This window comes from Poeciliopsis prolifica, unplaced genomic scaffold (genome assembly GCF_027474105.1).
Source record: "Poeciliopsis prolifica strain line A6 unplaced genomic scaffold, Auburn_PproV2 SCAFFOLD007, whole genome shotgun sequence".
In the NCBI taxonomy this organism is placed as follows: Eukaryota; Metazoa; Chordata; class Actinopteri; order Cyprinodontiformes; family Poeciliidae; genus Poeciliopsis; species Poeciliopsis prolifica.
This window is the reverse complement of record NW_026562382.1, coordinates 12066102-12086624: the sequence shown is the minus strand read 5'-3', so window position 1 is coordinate 12086624 and position 20523 is coordinate 12066102. Positions and strand designations below refer to the sequence as shown.

General features: G+C 35.6%; 2 protein-coding genes and 1 long non-coding RNA gene across 8 annotated transcripts in view; 2 read left to right on the top strand and 1 right to left on the bottom strand.

Moving 5' to 3' along the window:
• Window positions 1-3107, bottom strand: part of LOC129361306 (coiled-coil domain-containing protein 148-like) — a 31353-nt gene extending 28246 nt beyond the window's left edge. For both annotated transcript variants that reach the window (XM_055032070.1, XM_055032071.1), the window contains exons 1-3: window positions 3034-3107; window positions 1668-1749; window positions 1143-1264 (exon numbers count right to left, since the gene is read on the bottom strand). In XM_055032070.1, coding sequence (XP_054888045.1) covers window positions 1143-1264; window positions 1668-1731 — 186 coding nt within the window. In that variant the 5' untranslated portion in view covers window positions 1732-1749; window positions 3034-3107. The remainder of the gene's footprint in view (window positions 1-1142; window positions 1265-1667; window positions 1750-3033) is intronic.
• Window positions 3108-3215: 108 nt separating this feature from the next.
• Window positions 3216-20523, top strand: part of LOC129361066 (plakophilin-4-like) — an 83050-nt gene continuing 65742 nt past the window's right edge. For 4 of the 5 annotated variants that reach the window (XM_055031699.1, XM_055031695.1, XM_055031698.1 and 1 more), the window contains exon 1: window positions 16266-16376. In XM_055031699.1, coding sequence (XP_054887674.1) covers window positions 16370-16376 — 7 coding nt within the window. In that variant the 5' untranslated portion in view covers window positions 16266-16369. Of the gene's footprint in view, window positions 3391-16265; window positions 16377-20523 lie in introns of those variants that run through there. The other variant, XM_055031696.1, reaches the window with a different exon arrangement.
• On the top strand, window positions 17814-19230 carry LOC129361067 (uncharacterized). The gene is made up of 2 exons (XR_008606126.1): window positions 17814-18103; window positions 18409-19230. It is a non-coding gene; the product is annotated as an uncharacterized LOC129361067 (long non-coding RNA).

Below are 20523 nucleotides of genomic sequence, written 5' to 3'. Positions count from 1 at the left end.
TCCTTCCCATAATTAATGGATCTTGGATAAGCAGAACCTCATGATACTCCGTTCTTTCCACCAGTGAATTGTTTGTTGTAGTTCTTCCAATGTTTTGTTCAAATAATCAGGTATTGGCGTATAGAAATGCCCTTCTGGGTACCTTGGCCACCTGTCAACCATTCTGTTTACATCTTAGTCCTGAAAGATTATTAGTTTTCATATACATATAGATTTCATATACAGATATTGCTTTACTGGATAGGAAATCTTGAGAGGATTAGATAACCTTCCATGAAAATCGCTGTCTTTCTTTTTTTTAACTCTATCGCAAGTAAACAGATAAATACATTTTGTCTTTTAGTCACTGTTTTAAAAAATGCTTTTGTTCTATTTCTCTTATCCTAACCTCAAGATACAACAGACATAACCCCAAAGGTTTACAGTGTATTTTACAGAAAAAACAAATAGTGTTTTTAAACACAGCCTGAATTATCCACAATGTTAAACATATTTCAAACTTGTAGCAACTCAGGATTATTTATTTACCTCCTATGTTGTCACTGAGAGAGATGTTGGAAAGGGCTTCCCTTCAGCTGTGTGACTGAATGTGAATACATTGGCTGTCTTATCTTTAATGTGCAGAAAGCCGCATTGGAACAAGCCAAAGGCATGATGCAAAAAGACTTCTGACAGCTCACCAATTAAAACAACATAGGCCCAACACCTTAATCACCACTGGTGTCACAATAACTGCTCTGCGTAGTCATACAACATACAACTAAGAACTTGAAATGGTTTCTTTTAAAACAACAAAGAATTAAATAAAACTTTGCAAAGCTGTTATTCTCCACTACAGTAATTTTAATACACCCTTTCATATTTCTGGACTGAGTAAAAGTGAAAAACAGTACTTTATAAGTGTTCTATTCATGTAGTCAAAATATGTTATTTGATACACATATCAAATCATATCAAGTCACGCTGTGTTATAATCACTCATCAAACTTTTTGTCAGCTTGTGCCCTGGTAAGGGTACAGAGTGTCTTTACAGCAATTTCCTCCTCATTTGCTGCTAAATCACAGCGCTAACAAATGTACCAAGAATTAATTTCATACTGCATTGTTTTAGGGCATGGATGATCCTGATTACCAAAATCTACCTTTTGTCCAATGAGATGGTACTCCCGACGTCTGGCATCAACAAAGGCTCGCAGCGTTTCATATTCAGCCAGTTTGTACTTGGGGCTGCCAACACCATTTTTCATCCGCAGTGTCAGTTTTTCTGCATGGATAAAAGCAAATGATATGGCTGAATTGGAATCCTTGAAACTCTTGAAAATCTCATCAGTTATTGTCTGAAGTGAAACCAACTAAGAAAATAATACAGAGGCAGACAGAGGGACTATATCAATTGTAAACTGTATGAATATTTCAGAAATTACTGCACAGAGTGGATTTAGCAGACAGTAAACTCAAGCTGTCAGACATATTTTTCTAAGTGCTTCACCTGCTACTCTGGGAGGAAGGTGAAGAAACACAAAGCAATGTAGCCTCTGACAAAAACATCAAAAACCTGACAGCACCTGGGGCTTTTAATGGGTTTAGTGAGTCAGAGATATACAAAAGTTCAGTAGGCCATTTTATCAGAAATCAGCAACATCTTGAGCCAATTCTCAGTTACTCACCTGCATCTTGTGCCCTGTAGCTTGTTATGAATCTGGACAGGTTCCTTGCACTTGTTTGGTCCATATTTTATGAATTAGATTCCTTTACAAATAAAAAAATGATCATTGCATTTAAAAAATCATAAAGACAAAATAGGCACATTGCTCTACTGATACACAGGCAAAAAATAAAGAAATCAGGCCATTTCTTGTTTTACAAAATTTCTGAGGAAAGTGCTTCTAAAGATGGAGAATCAGAAACAGAATGGCTAAGTCAAATTATCACAATTCTAAATCACAGTAAATGCAGAGTTGTGCAGACTAATATGCTGTGATATTGCAAAGTTCACTGTAAATATATCAAAACAATGCCAGTTTTTAAAATAATTAAACAGAAAGTTGCATCAACAAAATATTACACAGTATTTTTAATGAGTAAAATATAATTCTCGATTATCATTGTGATTGTAAATTTCTCCAGAATGTATTTTCATTTTTGTTTTCAACAAATTTAAGCAACCTCTATGATTATTGGTGTCTGAGGTGTGTAAAAAGGTCAAAATAATATTTTTTTTTATTGCAGTCGTGTTATTTGACATCAAAAGAGGTAAAGCCTATCTTTGAAGAAGTGCATTATTCAGTATGAAAAAGTAGATTATTATTTGCTTATTTCTGATTATTTGCTCTTTTCAAAAGTTATGTGGCACTATGTGCTCCAACAGGATTCATATCATTTCTGTGTCTCTTAAAAGAGGAACAAGCCCACAGTATCTGAGATCCTCTATATTATACTTAAGAGTGGGCATGAGACCATAAAGTGAAGCCAGCTTCATCTTAGTCTTTTAATTTTACTAAACCATGCATTTCCTGTTAAAGTACTGATGGAGTTTAGCAAACGTCAACTGTTTGCATTTGGGATGGGAAAACATTCCTCCCATACAACTAGTTGGAAAGTAAATACCATCTATTGGTTGTTATGGAGATTGGGTGACCCCCAAAGATGCTGCTCTTTGTCTGTGTGAGTGTGTGAGTGTGTGTGTGTGTGTGTGTGTGTGGGGGGGGGTGGGTGGGGGGGGGGGGGGGAGGGTGCGTATGCATGTCTGTAGATCAAATTTCTGTTTAATGGGAAGTTTGTTCTTTTAATAATCGACAATCTTAAAAAAATGCCACTACAGGATAAACACTTTTCGTCTGGACAGATGTACGTATCGCATCAAGATACAAATAAGTTATTTGAAAAAGCATGAACACCGAACCCGAACTTCTAAAATCAAACAAATTAGACCTCAGTAAATTTTTATGGGTTATCTTTACATAGGTCTTATAAGTATTAGTTGTCATGACAGAAAAATCAACATCTGTTTACTTAATAAACCATCTAACTTACCTAGTTTTCCTCTCTTTAGTGTATAGGTTGACAAACCACAGTAACCACGGTAACTCATCTCTGCTCTAACTGGCCGTTTTAAGCGTACGTACCTCCTCGGAAACGCCTACTTATCATGTCACAGCCAATCAGGAGTGCGCTTTGGTTTCCCACATTTCCAGTTACGTCATGTCAGCTCGCTCTGGCTGGGACTGCTGCTGGAAGCAGCGAAGGGGTTGTCTCTTCTTCCCCTCCAGTATGGACACGAGTTTCGTTCTTCCACATGCATGGGAGTAAACTGGACTTTACAGATGAAGTTACGCATTTCCACGTAGGTCCGAGCCACAGCTCAGCCCAGCGCAACACCTGTCCTCCAAGGTATGTGAATTGTTCTTTTCTTGTTTGTTTTTCGTGGCATTTCCAACTGCAGAGTAATTTAGGAGGGCAGAGCATCTCTGCTTCTCGGAGAAGAAGCAGGAGGGAACGGGCAGCTGTTTCAACTCTGAAAGTCAACATTTTTCGGAGAAAACCAAGATGGAGCGCTTTATTTGCGAGTGAAAGAGAAGATAAGCTATTTTAAAGCTTCTTCTCAGCGGGAAACAATCCAATTCCCCGCTAATCTTCTTCTTTGGACCGTTTCCTCGCAGACCGCGCTCACCTTTCAGGGAGAGTCCTCGCGCTGTTTCTTCATGTCGTCCCTAACCGTTGCTGGGAAAACTTAGCTGGATAGCGCAAATATACAGTTTCTGCACCAGTTTTTTTTTTTTCTTGAAAAGAACTCGCTGTATTTAGCGAACATGCCACTGTAACCTTGCTTTGTAACCGGTAAAGTAAAAGGCAGGTGAGTTTTAGGAGTGTGGGAATCTCTGGAATGCGAGTTTGCAGAGAGGCGGAGATCCTAATTTCTCCTGCCCCCACTATATTGACTTTACCTTCTTTTTTTTTCTTTTCTTTTTTTTTAAACTCCCACGTTTTACTCGTTACGTTCAAACTACGCCATATTTAATTACCCTAATCTGCATTTTTTAAACCCAGGGGCGTTTCTTCGAGCTCCCATTGCTGTGTATTGTGCAGAAGACCGACCTTTAGATAATGGGCTTTGTTGCCACCATGACTGCTTGAGAAAAACTCTTAATTATCTAAGCTAATGTTTTTACATGCAGCATGCTTATAACGGTACTAATTGGGTAATTGTCTCAAATATCATGCCACTCACCCAAGAATTATATTATTAGTAAAGGATGTCATATTCATGGGGATTTTCTGTTGTCACTTAATTAATTCAGTGGTCTAGACTTTATCCTAACTGTAACACTGCACACATAGGAATAACAGGTAAATAAAGTGATTACTGGCTTCAGTTTACAATGACAGCACATAGTTTTAAAGGCAAAGGGGAACATTTTTTCAAAATTGGCACATTTTTTCATCCTTTTTTGTTTTAAGGTTATGTTTCTTTTGATACATTGAAATTTTCAGCAAATGTTGCCCTGTGCAAAATATGTCCAATGACATTTGTGATCTCAATAGGAATATATCACAGGACTACTTGGTTGCAGTGTTTGGTACACTAAATTAATTCAAATCAATGCATAAAAACTTTTTTTTACAGTATTGACACTTGCATCTTCTTCATTGCCCATGACTGATATAGAGCTTAGTGAGCAAGATCAGGAAGGTCATAGAGGTTGAGGAATTGGGATGACACATTCTTTCATAAAGAAAAATATTTATTTTTTATATTTAAAATCAAAGTAGAAAGTACATGGTGTCATACATTACATTAATAAAAGGAGAAAAAAAATCACAGAACTAACAGACACCCCTTTTCCCCCAAAAGTATTGTTTTAAAGAATGAGTATTATTTACTATTAACAGAAATATTTAAATTTATTCTTGTAAGTGGAGGAAAAGTGAGGCTTTCAGTCAACCAACTGAATATCAACAGGTGAGAAAGGGGTGGCAAGAGTGCTATTTTAATGCATGCATCGGTTGTATAATTATTTTATTTATTTGTGTAAATAAATAAGGGACTTGACAAACACATGCCAAGTCCCTTGTTCCACCCAAATTCAAAATGTAATTGATTTGATTTAGTTTGTAATATAGGGCACCGTCTAATGCAGCACTAAATACACTATTGAGTCTCTTCTTCATTCTGTAGCTTACATAAATCCTGGTTTATAGGATGGGTTTTCTGAAGTTCTTGGGGTTTTCTGCTAAAGTAAAACAACCCTTAAAACAATTAATTTATTTTCAGAATTGACCTTCACTTCTTTAATGAGAACTTCCCACAAAAATATGGTACGATTATTTCAGCTGAATTTGCACAGTCATTAGTGTTGCTTAATTTGCATAAAAGCAATCAACAGGAAAAACAAAAAATGTCACTTTCTAATTGTCATAAATATTCCCACACAATTTTTCTCTTGTTTTGAGCTTTAGCTGGTTTTCCCTGTTTTTTTTTTTTTTTTTTTTGTCAATCACATATTTTTACTTCAGAGCTTTTAACAACTGCTTTTCTATTGACATATCATATTTTTTAAATGAAAAAGAAGGTATTACAGCTGTGGGCATGTCTTCCTTCTAAAGCCAAATTGGAATTGTAAGCTCATTAAAAGAGGCAATTTCTTGCTTGTTTTTTTCTTCCAACAAATGGTGAAAGTCAGCCTAATAAATGAAGATTGAACAGTTTATTGAAACATCTCGAATAGCATTGCAGTCCCACTTCTAAAGCTTCAACTGGTTTGAAAAACATCATCACCTAATTGTTTGGGGGTAAAGAAGGCTACACATTTTGGTAATGATAATAGTCCTTGTCTCCTTCTGCCTCTGAAAAGGAGCATTCTTTCAGATTTCATCATGCAGAAGTGGACAGGTTATCTGCATGCCATTGTGTAAGTGAGTTTTATACTGGAACACTAGAAGTTCAGATGCTTTGCTGTCTCTTGCAGTCATCCTCCCTTTTTCTCACACCGTCAGACCTAAGCACAGAGTGAAACCCTCCCCTCGTGATTCACATTACTGCACTGCTTACACACAGCCTCACAGCTGACAACCATCAGGGGTGGTTTTCTTTGGAATCGAGAGAGCAAGACGGAGCCAGACTTTTCCACTATCTTTTGTTGTTGCTTTGCAGTTTTTAGCTTATACCTAAGGTACAAGACTGTTTGGCCCATTGGATGTTCATTCTTAATTTTCAGTGGACTTCTTGTACAACTTGTTCTAATTATTTCATTATGGTTCCTCTTGTTTATTGTTCTTCTTTGAGAAAAATGTGATTTGTTTAAAGAGCAAAGTGAATTCCCTCACATGTGTGCTAGCACTGTTATGTTTTTGGGGAAGGCATTCTTTTTATAGAAGAAACAACCCCATCCTGTAGCAGACAAAACCGCAGACATAGCAAAGGTCGCTGGTGTGATTATTTGGCCCAGACTTCATGGTGAGTTCTTTTTAATGGAAACTGACAAGAGCTGAATAGCTTGGTAGTCTTTGGCAGGTCTGTTCTCCTTATGCTTTTTCACCCCCTAAATTCTGGCTAACATCAAGGCTTAATCCTTTACCCCCACATTGCGTGTCAGATTTCCTTTTTTTAAGCTTTAGTCAAAAAGAAGCCCCCTCCCACACTATTCCCCACCAATTTTTTGGAAAGAGAAAGTATTTTTCCAATCCCTTACTTCATAGTCTGTAAGCTTGGAAACAAAGTGGTGAGCTTTCTTTGTGTCTGCTAAAGAGCCCCCCAAGCACCCTCTCCATCCTCCCAGCTTGTCAAGACAAATTCAGTGTCCATTGTGTGCATCTCAGTCAGTTCTACTCCCTGAAAATGAAAGTTTTTACTGCATCTTTTGTTCAATTAGTGTTTCACCAAAAATATGGACACACTATGCAGACATAATTCACAAGCACACTTAAGCAAATAAAATATAATCTTTTGGTTGAAGAGAGAAAACTCTTAATACCCATTGAGTGATATACTTAATTTTTTTTCATTTTATTTTGGGGATAGTGGCTCATGAAAACCCAAACTTCAATTTATCAATTTAAAATAGAAAAGTTTATCCATTTTAAAATAAGAAAAGAAATAAAAATAATAATTTGGATGTAGAAATGTCAGCCTTCATAAATTATTGCATCAATGTTATGATTGGGCTGTGTGACTGCTAGAGCTCAAGGGAAACCTTGAGCTGGCTGCTACTAAAGCAGATGGCTTTAATAGCAGCCATTAGCTTGTGTACATTGTTGGGTTTGTTAACCCACATCTTCCCCTCGCAATACAGAATAAACTTGTGTTCAGGTCAGACAACTTTTCTGACACAGTGACATCATGGTCATTGAAGTGGTTTTTGGTACTTTGGGAGGATGGACAGGTGGCAAGTCCTACTGGAAAATAAAATCAACATCTCCATCAAGCTTGTCAGTAGAAGGAGCCAGGAAGTGGTCTAAAATTTCTGTGTCAATTGCTGCACTGCCTTTGGACCTAATAAAACAGATTGGATTAACACCATCATATGATTTTGCTTTCCAAATTATGAATAACTCTTGACACTTCATACTGGACCTGAAGCAATTTTGATTCTGTGCTTTTTCACTCTTTGTCTAAACTTCAGGATCTTGATTTCTAAATGAAATGCAAAATTTGCATTAATCTGAAAAGGACTCTGGAGCACTGTGCACAGTCCAGTACTTTTTTCTGCTTGGCTTAACACAAGGAATGAGAAAATGTTCTGGATTGATCTGTGTGTGTGTGTGTGTGTGTGTGTGTGTGTGTGTGTGTGTGTGTGTGTGTGTGTGTGTGTGTGTGTGTGTGTGTGTGTGTGTTGTCGTTTTAAACACTGACTCCAGCTGTAGTCCTCAATCTCCACCTGACTCTTGAATGGGATTTTCTTCCCATCATGGTTGTGGTTATATTTGTTACTTTTGAACCTTTTTCTATTACAGTTTTTTCTTCCACTCAACCTTCAGATAAGCTTGGATCCAGCACAGTGTGAACATCTAGCTCCTATCGCAATTACCTTTTTAGGCTTACCTTTCTGGTGGATGGTGTTAGTGGCCTTCTGCTGGACAACTGTCAAGTCAGCAGTCGTCCCTATGATTGTGTTGGTCATAACAAGAACTAGGTTTTAGGTTTTCAATCGCTGTAACATTTACAGATACAGATCCTTAAAATACATATCTGTATGAAATGAATCTGTATCCTAAATTAATTAAAATTTTAAAATTGATGCAATTATCTTATTGAGGTGCATCTGTATATTAATAAACAAAAAGCATGAAACATTCTGCATAACAGCAACAACAAGAGGACTTTTGCTTTATAGTTTGGAGAATAATGAAGACATGTCTGAGTGATGTTTTTCTGTATCTGTCTTGTCTAAGAAGTTGCCTGAGCAACTTTGGTATATATCTTTTGTGGGATGAAGATGACTAATCACAGAACTGTAGCAGAAGCAATCAACCCAGTGAACACGTACGTTCATCATAAGTGATATAAATCACTTTGTCATGAAAGCCAACAAACATAGGTTCTTTCCATTCCCCATAATGGCTTGGTTTGAAAGCATTCATCTTGTCTCCACTGAGCAAAAACCACATGTAGTAAAGTGGGGAATTTCCATAGTTCCCCACTTTGTTCACATGATGGTAGATATTCATCTGCCATCATGTGAACACATTCTTTCTTAAGTATTAAAAAGCTGAACTTTAGATTTGGCAATGTGATATTAATTAAAACAGTTCCCAGCAATTATGTGTTTTTAGAACGTTTTCTGATTGTATCTGGAAAAAAAAAAATACTAAATTTACTTGAATAAATTAAACAGCCATAAATCATCAATATGTCACAGTTAAATCTGCTTTGGCATGTGTGTGTGAATAAGTCTTAACATGCGCGGCTGGTGGCTAAATGTTGGTCTAACTGGATATTTAGACGTGAAGAGTCCCAGATTTCATGGTGTGGTTGGGTTCCTGATAGCTGAAGATAATACGGAGCACAGAGCATGTCAGCATTTTTAGAGATTAGAGCCACAATAGAATTTTGTCCAGTAAAACAGCCACCCATTGATCTGACTTGCTGAGTCTTTAACATGGACATTCATCTCTGTTGATGTGGACAGAAAGTCAGATTTCCTTCCTTAGCAAAGAGCTAACTGTTTAAACAATTCAGTCAGTTACTTCAGCAGCTAACAGTCTAAGACCTTTCTGAATGTAAAGTTACCTTCACATTATCACCCCAGAAAAAAGGCATCTTTTTACTAGTGGATACGGGAGGGGTGGGGTGAAACACTTTTCAAGGAGGCAAGACAGAGCTGAAAGACATTTTTTTTTTATCTTGTCGTCCTTTAGACTCACTTGGCCTCATATACAGATACAACAAAAAATCATATTACTTATGTAGCTAGTGAATATTCGCATACTTTAAGTGAAAGTTTGAAAATGCTAAGTTGATTTTAAGGATTCTAAGAAACAGCTTCCTGAATTATCTGACTAACCATTTTAATCTTATTGACAATTCTGCATTAATAAAACTGGCAATATGAACGAGACCAGCATTGTATTTGTCTTTTCAGTTTTGAAGATAAACAAATGAGATTTATAGTCAATTTCTTTTTAGACATTTGACTTGATATTTTATTTTTAGCGCTACGCTTGGTTTTGTCTGTCCTTCTAGATTTATTTTGCGTAAGTTCGGTGGTGTTGGTGTTTGAGTTAGGGACAGGGCTGTCACGATACAAAAATATCACACTCAGATTACTCAGTACAAGATATCACCTTCAACAACCTTTTTCGAAGAAATAGTTGTTTTCTAGCAGTGAATATTACCAGTTGCAGTCAGATTTTTATAAATTTTTTTTGCTTTAGACATCATGCTAGTCATTTCATTACTTCACTGTTTGGTCAAGGATTGAGCTGCATGCTGAGGGATATTCTTCTATGTTAATTTGTATCCACAGTAATAGTAGTAGAGTGATCCAATAGCATAGGCCGCTTTCTACTTTAGTATTACAAATACAAGAACATCATTGATTTGTTTTAAAGTACTGTTAAACATCATAGTGTTAGTCATAACATTAGCTCCATAGCAACTGAAATCCTTTAGCATTTTCTTCATCCTACTGCCTCATAAACTGAACACCTTCGGACCACACTTGTATGGTAACATTTTTGACCAAAGGTGAATTGTAAAGGCTTTTTTTGGGATGTTCTTTCCATTTTAGTTTGAAACTTCCAGCTGCAGCTCAAAGTTTCATGATTAACCTTCATGATTGACTTTTTCTCAATCATGAAGGTTCAGGTGAATCGCTGCAGAAAAGCATGAGGCTGAGTCTCCATATTACTGCTGTCTGAATAAGGAAAATTGGTCAGTTTACATTGATTTTCTTGCCACTCAGTATCATTTGAATAAATATTATCTAAATATTGATGATTATGACAATCTAGTTAGAACATGATGGCATCTCCCCATGTCATGATTATTGTGCTAATGAACTAGTCCGTAGGATTTACATGGCTCACCTGTTTGCATAACAGATTCCCTTTTTAAATGTCAAGGCATTTAGCTGAGTGCAACAAAGTCAAATTACCTCAGAAAGTGAATTTCTTGACTTTGAAAATGAGCAAATGAATGTAGTTCAAACCCATGGCATTTAAAGTGACATTTTATAGACTTCTAAGCTTTACATTTTGCTGTAAAGTTAAGATGTGAATGTGGGCTGTATTGTATCAAGACTTATACTGTATCTAAATCTGTGAGAAATCATGGTTAGAGAACTAGTCTTCTGTCACCATTTAGATTAGTCCATGTAGAATAGAAATCTATTAAATTAACCTGCACAAGTACAATAGCAACCTCTTCGCTTCAAAGATCCAATTGACCAAAAGACTTTTTATTGGTCCCACTGTGGTTTGTGCGATCAGATTCGCTAAAACGTTTTTCACCACCTCAGAGTCTTCATTCACATCACTGCAAAAATCTCAATATAGAGTAAAGCTCACATCCTGTATGTGCTTTTCTGGCCTTGAGTAATCAGTCTCATAATCAGTTTCACAATCTATTAAACATCAGTCTGAAGATCTTTTAATGATCTCTTTTACAAATTTAAGAAAAAAAGAAAAATCTGGAGATTTTTGTATTTCTTCTCATTAACATTTCAATAATAAGACTTTGCGTGAGAATTATAATGAAAATCAACGGGAACTAGGTCAACATAATCAAGAATTATATTTGTCTATAAAGCAGTGTATTTAGTTGATGTTACTATTTACTTTCTTTGAACTAACTTGTATTTCTGCTCAAGTTCTGACACCTTAGTTCCTTTCTACTATTGTTAAATTCTACTAATGTAGAATTGATTTAACTCCCTTAATCAACCTTATGTGCAATCGAAAGAATAGTCAGGAGAAATGTAGTACTATCAGCAGCTACAACAGCCTCCTTAAAGACCTATAGCACATAATCACTCCTTGCAAAACATTGTATTGATTCTACACTGAGATAAAACTAACATTAGTCCCAAACAAGTTCACCAGGTTGAACCTTAACTGGTTTTAACCAGTAAACCAAACAGATTCACGAAAGGAACATTCCAAGGAGTATCGATTTCAGGCAAAACACTACAGAACTGAAACAATTTTGGCAATCCCTTTAAGGAAGGGTTAAAGTATATTCAATAATTAAACATACAATTAATATTTGAATAAATATTAATTCAATATATCAACTTTAACTTTACCAATGAGTCATGTAATGGAGTTCATATTTTTCTGTCTGTTCAGAATGGATGTTATAAATCTTCAGAGCTATTTGTGGCTACCTTTCCTCTTGCACTTTTATTAAATTACTTTGGCAACACATAGGTCTTCCAAAGGCTTATTCCTCATCCAACTGTTGAAGATTTCTGATAAATAAACATTTTACAAAAAATTAAGTGGGGCTATTAAGCTTTTATCTAGCTTGAGTAATAATAGATCAACATTTTCCTTTGCATAAAAAAGGTTGTTCTTGAACTCTAAAAAGACTGACCTCAAATATTACTTTGAAAGTTTCAAGGACTTGCATGATGAAAACGCAAAAGTCCAGTCATAGAACAAAGGCAGCAGAATACCGAGGAAGATTGTCTTTTTTTTCTCTTATATTAAATAGCTGTAATTACAGACATCTTTATTAAAGCACAGCTAATTAGAAAAGGCTTGAATATGTGAGATTTCTGCTTATTCTGTTGTCACTAATCATCACATTTAGTTAATTTAAAAAACAATTTAATTAAGTGTGATAAAGTATAGGCAAACTTGATCTTATGTTGTAAAATTATAATTATAGTGCTATGGAAATATTATAATTACTCTTCCTATACATGCACATTTAAACATCACCACACAGTTGGTGATTCAGATGTGTCAGAAAGATAATTGCACACCACTGGCTGGCTGTTTCTTTCTAATTGTTTTCATTGTGTATTTATGAGCTGCTACCACAAATGAACAGCAGCACAGCTAGAACCCCAGCTTGTCCACCCTGAAGATCTGGGCATTTAGGAGGCAGTGCCAAGGAAAATTATTTTTCAGACAGAACATCTTGAGCCCTCCATTTTCTTGCTTGTTTTGTTTTCTGTATCAGATACATTGTACATCAATGCAGAACACCACCTGGAATGTGCAAGTTGTTTGTCAAATATTTAACTATCACTGTGCCAGGTATAATTAAGCATTAGAATCATAAAGACACATTTAAGGCTTGCAATGAATAGCTGAAAATTTGTGCTTTTCAATTGTCAAGAGATGCCACAAGAACAAGGAGTTCTCTTTCTCTTGTTTTCCAAGTTCACAGAAGTTCAGAAGGGCATGTCTCTTCACAAAAGAATTCAGTCTCGCAATCTTGATCATTTTTCCCTATTTTCTTAAATAGCTGTCTCACAGCTATCTCAATGCACCAAACAACTCTCTAACAGGACTTAGTGTCACAAGACTGGAATTGTACAGATATTCCGTCGAGTGATCGTCATGGATGAAAAGGCGTCTCTTTCTCAAGAAATACTGTTTTAGCATCCTAATATAAAATTACTATCATGACTTCCCCAAAATGTCCCTGAGCTGTGTTACATTTCCAGCCTTTATCCCACATATGCATAAATCAGTATTTTACACATGGGTGTGCCCCACTGGTGAAATAATAACAGACCTATTCGGAACTTTGTTTTGGATTGTTTTCATTACTTCTCAGTAAATCCAGCTCTAATGTAGAGCTTTAGTTTCTGGATTGAGAGAGTTTTTTGTTTACCTCCTAAATACCACTGCCCCTGTTTAAAGACAGAAACATAAATTTAAAAGTTTGAGACTTTCCTAGGCTTTTGTGGTTTTATAGTAAATTCAGTATTTTCAAAATAAACCTACCTTGAAACGAATAGTTTATATATTAAGCTCTTGTCTTCAAATATGGACAGACAGAGGGAGCCTTTTTTTTTTTTTTTTTTTACCAGTTTGTTGACTTAAAGAACAAGCAATAATGAGTGTTATTCACAAGGAGGAAATTAAGGCATTCATTTAGTTAAGTACAAGAACAAAATTATTATTTACCATCCTCTTATAACTGCTACAATTATAATCAGATTCTGTGGGAAACACTATTTATTTAGGGTGGCCATATCTGAATTTCTCTAATTGTCATGTTTAATTTCCATGATCTCATAGTGTAATAATTCTACATTTAGATGATTGTTTTAACTCATACAAGTAAAATAGGAAAGAGCTTTTGTGTGTAATGCACTGTGGTGCATATGTTTGAAATATTGGAGTGAACAAGTGTCACCAGTAGGAGTGTGAAAACAGTAGATGATGTTATATCTATTGAGAATACGTCTATACATGGCTTAAAGTGCTTTGAGACACTCAAGGTAATGTAACCCTGTGAGGCGATGCCACAGTTTCAAGGTATTAAACACAGACCTAATTACTTTTACTTGAAAATGAAAAACAACCTTTATACAAACTGTTGCAGAATAAATAATAATTCAATCAATGTTTATAATGGCTAATATAAGGTTAACTTGGGATGAACTGTTATTCATTATTTTTAATTCTTAACCCTCTCAGGCTCAAATTACTTGAAAAGACTGGCTAAGTTGTTGCAAATCTGCAACATCTGCCTGGAGAGGATTAGTAGTGGTTTTTCAATTGCTAATTAAACAAAATATTGCATATTTATGCTGTTTCTGCTTCTTATAGAGTGATAGTGGAAGTATACCAAGTTGATAGTTGATAAATGATTTGGGCTTTACAGCTTTTATAGTGTTCCAAATATAGTTTTAACAGTGTTGTACTGGGTGGTAATTGTTTGGTTGATAGACCACATCAAATTATTTCAAACAACCAAATTAGTTTTTCTTTAGGGCAAGGGAAATGCTGATGTGGCCTTATTTTAGGCAGCTGGTTTTCAGTGTTCAGCAGTGAGATGGGGAGGGACTCCAGTCACAGTTTGTGTCTAAAACCGTGAGATACCTTTGCTAAAACATTGATGGCAAACTTACTGTGTGAATGGATAGAGATGTATCCATTTATTTCGTTGTGCTCTTATTTTTATGATTTTGGTGTTTCTGTCCATTGGTACATGAAAATGTAACTTAACATTTGTCATCATCAGTAACTCATTATTATGGTATGTCAAATAATTTCATCTGGACAGAAAATGGTTGTCACAGCAAATGGAGTGCACAGGTTTAGTAAAACGTGCTCCACAGATTTAACCAGACACTTGCTGAACTTTTAAAAGATGTTAAATAATGAACAACTCAAACCATGATCAAATCATGTTCAGCAACAATCTTCTAGCACAAGCGCTACAAAATGAATTCATTTCTTTTAATGACTTCTGTGAAATCACACAACCCAATCTAATACTATAATTCCCTATTAGGCAGCCTTACTCCAGTAGTCGCTGTATTTGCATTGTAACAGTATGAGGAAATGCATCAGGGTATTAAATGTATTTAACTAACAATGTGTGACAGGATGAAGCATGTCTGCTTAGCTCAATCTGTGATTCTATTTAAGGGATTTGCATGCAATCAGAATAATTCATTTCCTGCTCTGCCACAACATATTGCTGCGGGTGCCATGTTGGAAACAGCTGATGAGAGTTAAGTTGAGTCTCTCTGCTCCCCATTAGGTGACCTAGTGTAGTGAGAAAATTATTTTAGAGGTGACTCATCTCTGTTGGGATTTGTTTGTTGAAAGATCTATTGCTGTACACTGTAAACATAGATTGCTTGGGAGCGCTGTCATCTTTTTAACACATCTTCCCTTGAGTAAACATTTTTCATGAGATTTAGTGCAACAGAGGACACATTAATGATGTGTACATTAGTGCATTCTCATGTAGGTGCTGTGGAAAAGTATTTGCCTCTACAAATTTCTTCAGTTTTCTTTAGTATCATTATTATTATAAATTTTTATTTATTTTATGTTTTGCTTTTTTTGTCTCCTGTAGATGAATTTTAAAATTAGACAAAGATAACCTGAGTAAAACAAACAAACAAACAAAAAAAAAACTTATGAAATGTTGGCCCCATTTATTAGGAGGAAAAGCTACATCAACTAACATGATGTAAAATGTAATATAATAATTCATGATTTAATATGCCACAATATCAAATCACGAATCAACCACGATTTATATTTTGAGAAGGCTTTGAAGAAATATGGTAATCTTTAATTTAGAAAATTATGCTTATTGCTGAGTTTTGTTTAGGGTTTTTTGTTTCTTCTTTGGTTTCCTGGTTGAATAAGTTGCTTTGTTTTCAATTTACATTTGTTTATTTTGGGGACTGAATTGCTTAATGGTAATCCTATGGTAACTGTACCACCATTGCTTGTTTGCTTAGTTATATAAAAATCCAGTAACTATATTGCTAATAAAATACTTCAAATAGTTGTACCTGTCATGAGTGACAAGCTAGATTCAGGGAAGCAATTACTTTTTTAAACGGGAGAAAGTCAGAAAGCTTCGGAGAGCTGTTTTCTGTCAAAAAATTTAATCATTATTAAAAAAAAATGCATTTCATATTACTCAGGTTATCTGACAATAATTAAACACAGAGACATTAAAAGTCTGTAAGGATTTAAATATGTTTTTAGAGCACTCTAACACTGTATGAGTGACTGTGTTTCGTGCTAGTCAGGGGCAGGGCCTGCCCTGTGGACACATGCTCAAATAGACCTCAGGTTATTGCAACACTCGTGGGCGTGAAGCTCAATGTGTAGGTTAGGCTTTGGTACAGCATCTTGTGCCTCCTCTCTTTATTGAGAAAGGGGCGAAAATGTTGGAACGGTGTCGCTCCTCCACACAGGCTCGTGTGTGACCAACAGAATGACAGGTATGCGTCTGTTTAAAGTAGACTTTATCATCCTCATTGGCTTATGGGGCTTTCACCGGGTAATCATTGATGGAGTGATTGTGTGTACAGCTGAAACTGTTTCAAGTCTCAGCATTCCTTTTGTTTTCGGGTGTGTCAGGCATAGGTAGTTTTTTGCTTGTTTGCTTGTATTTTTTACTAGCAATTTCACCATGTGCTTTGAGAAATGATCATCCTCCTGAGAAGAATTTTGTGTAGGTTTGTTGCTCACAAAAAGCTACAGTAATTTGTGGCCTGCTGCTTTTTTCAGGGCTTCCTTGCTTTCTGTTTGAAAGTGCTCAGCATAGGATTGCCTAGATTGTTTCAGTTTTTTAGTGTTTTGCCTGAAAACGATACTCCTCGGAATGTTCCTTTTGTGAATTTGTTTAGTTTCTGGTTAAAACAGGGTAAAGTTCAACCTGGTGAACTTGTTTGGGACTAAAGTTGTTCGTTTTATCAGGGGAATCAATATATTGTTTTGCAAGGAGACATTATGTGCTGTAGGTCTTTAGGGAGGCTGTTGTAGCCATTGATAGTAAGTACAATATTTTTCCCAACTATTCTTTTGATTGCACATAATTCTGATTAGACAGTCTTAAAAGCATCTGTGTCTTAAACACAGTCAAATTCTTGTTTTTAAACAGCCTATTTCCTTGTTTTCTCAATTTAACCACATTCCTTAATACACCCCTATAGTTTAGGGTGTTTAATGTTTGAGGCTTAGTATACTCGAAGATCTTCTCGGCCATGTAAGGTTAAAGTAAACTTAACAGTCAGCCAAAGAGACTGGTACAACTAAATATAGCACAATTAAATGCCAAAAATCTTTCTGAAAAAGTTAAAAAATGGGATATGTAACACCTGATATTGTCATCAAGATATTTAACCATATTTTTATGTTCAGTCTTAGCGCAGTTGCCATTTTAGAAAAGTAATCAGAGTTTAAGTTTCTAACCAACCCGTTCAGAAGTGACAGAGCTAAAAATCATTCACTTCTGATCCACAGCCAATTTCTCAGAGTGTCTTCACTTAAATGCAGTAATATTTTGGTTCTTATGTTTAAAATGCTGTGCATTTTTCCTTTGTAGTAACCAGTAACATATTTAACTAGTTAGACCTCACTGGATAAAGATTAGATGTGGGAGAAACTGCTTAAATATTTGGAAATTTTATTTGAGACATTACAGATGTTTTATTTTTGGGATTACTTGAAAATGTCACATTTCCAACAATAATTTTAAAAAACCCCACTTGACTCACTGAACGTTAACTGCCCAGATCTTTTGTCATCTCTACTTCAGATACATCACAACTGATTTGTTGCAGAATCTAAAATTTTGTTGTAGAGAAGCTATTTTTTTAGCAGCACTGGTAGAAATATTAACTTTTTCATATTTTAAAATAAGAATCACTTTAACAACAATGTTTAGATAAAAATATATTTATGGAGTTTCCCTCTTCAAGTTGCAATTATAAAACTGATTCCTAGCATAAATTTCTCCATGAACTTTTCAGCTGTATGTGTGCAATTTGTTTTGAACAGGCATGTTTTTATGTGCTGAAAGTCGGTCTTTCAGTGTCAGTCATGGTCTTTAAGACAAATCTTCCACGTTGAAAGATAATAGGAGGAATTGATTTAACTTGGAGAACTGTACAACTTCAGCTGACAGAGCCTCATTTCTTTGACAGAGACATACAGAAGACAAAAGGTGAGTTTATGAATGGATAGTTTAAAAATCCATCTAGTTTTCCTTTTCAGACTTCTAAAAGTAACATCTTCTTAGAATTGGAAGTATTTCTGCCATTAACTTCATTGTCGAACCACTGTATATGTTTGTAAACTTCTGTACTTGCAACAGTCTTCAGTCTGTAAACCAGTACGAGCTACTTTGCTTTTGAAGTAAAAATCCTGAACTAAATGTTTCTCCTCACAGAAGTGACTCATATTTCTGTGCTATCTAGAATCCCCTGTAATAGATATGGCTTTGAGCCCTCTCTCGGTACCTCTCCACAGGCTTTGCACACCTGAGTGTGAGCAGTTTATCCCGTACTTTGCAGACCTCAGGATGACAGTCTGAATTACAAGTGTCAGTGGGCCGCCATCTTCACTTCTCCCACGTATACTCTTTTATGCAAAAGTGTGGACTTTGGTTAAACCATTTAAAGAAAACTGGTATAGCCTAATCTCACTGTGGTTTTTGCTTCTTGCTATCAGAAAGGTTATAATTGATAGGAGCATATTTGACAAAAACTGCTTACAAATTGTCTTGTTGCTCTTTGTTTGCCTACCCATCAACTAGTATTTCATATATATAAAACCTCAAATCCATTGGCATATATTTACGTATGTAACTGCTTCTTACAGGTTCTTACTGCTTATTGTTTTGGGATAAGGAGTCTTATTGGAGTCTTTGTGTTCAACAGGTGCATAGAGCATACAAAATGTGCTGTTCTTGTCTAAGTTGTGAAAGTATTTCTTTTAAAACCAGATGTGTTGGAAGGTAAATTCTGATGTAAAAAAATATTAAGTAGTACTTTGTGCATAATGTTTAAGGATGCTGCATCTGTAATCTAATAGTAAATCTCATTTATGTCTACATAAAAAAAGTGATTTCAAGTTTATGCAGTTGTAATGTAGCGCATAATCATTTTTCTTGTTTGATGTTATCCCAAATCTGCTTTCTGTTCTGTATTTTTTTTCTCCCCTTCTCTTTATCTTCTGTCTTTCTGCATTACACTTAATATAAACATGACCATGTAGTATAACTCCTCCTGTAAACATGGTGCCCGCTGGTCAGGATGCAGGCATGTGTATTAAATACAGCATCAAATTAAAGCTTCTTGCCTTGAGTCATTATTTTTTTTAGCTTTATGTATAACCATAATGTCTTACAATAACTGAGTCAACCTTGAACTCTTCTGTATAAATGTTTTCCAGCAATAGATGTAGAACCATTTGTAACACTTTTGGGCTATGCAACTAACTGCGGCTACAAGAGCAGCATCAGGAGAGTGTTCTTTTAAGGAGTCTACGACAGCACAATGAGACGCCATATAAGTGACTCAGATTATCTTAATTCCAGAATCATAAGTCCATAGTCCTTTTACTTAGCTCGCCATCATCAGATCCAGGTGAGGGTCTGATCCATCCAGAAAAGAAAACCTGACCTAAAAGATCAGAAAACCCAAAGTGTTTTATCAAAACCAACAATTACGTACAAACTTAAAGGAAATAATGATTAACGTTAGAAATTTAATTTAATTTAATAATTAGATTCTAATAGTTCAAAACATTTCAATAATCAGGTTAAATTAACCATAATTTAAATAAAATAAAACAAAAAGAGCATCAATCATATGTCAAGCTAATCAATAAAAAAAAAGCGCACTTCCAAAATATCAATTAAAAAAAAATTGTCAAATATTCAAGCAAAGTGAGAGGAAAGGAAAAATATAAAAATAAATATACTGCACACTAGCAAACCCAAATGTAGCTACACTCTCAATTTTAAACTTCATGGTCAATTTTAAACTTCTCAGCATAACTTGTCAAAACACAAACACAATGCAACAAGTTACCTTCTCAAGAGAGTGGGGTGTACTTGGCCACAATCTCATGAACTCATCAAGCAATCAACTCAATGGAGTCAAAGATTTGGGTGCGTTTGTGAAGAACGACGCCAACAGCCAGCCATAGTCACAGTGGAACAGGTGAGAAAGTTTTAAACTGCGTGCTGGAGGTGAGGTTTAAATAAGCTGACAGAGTTTGGGGCAATACAGAAAGTGGGCCCGCAAAAATAAAAGTCCATGACTAATTGCAGGTTACACATTCAATAACTGAGACTTGGCATGAAAATGGTCATGGATGTAAGTTTGAAAATCTGAGCCAAAATGTAAACTAGAATGACTAAAAATATGCTGCAGTGCAAATTATCTTTCCCCCAAACTGCACAGTTACAGATTTTTAAAGAGTTCTGATAATAAAAAAAACTCACAAAACTCAATGAAATTAAGCAACATTGAAAAAGAAGAGTCAGCCAGAATTCCTCAGTACCACAATAGAAGCTTGATTAGGTAATTCAGAAGGTTTCTCATCTTATTGCTGGCAAAGAGGGTTTTTCATGCTGTC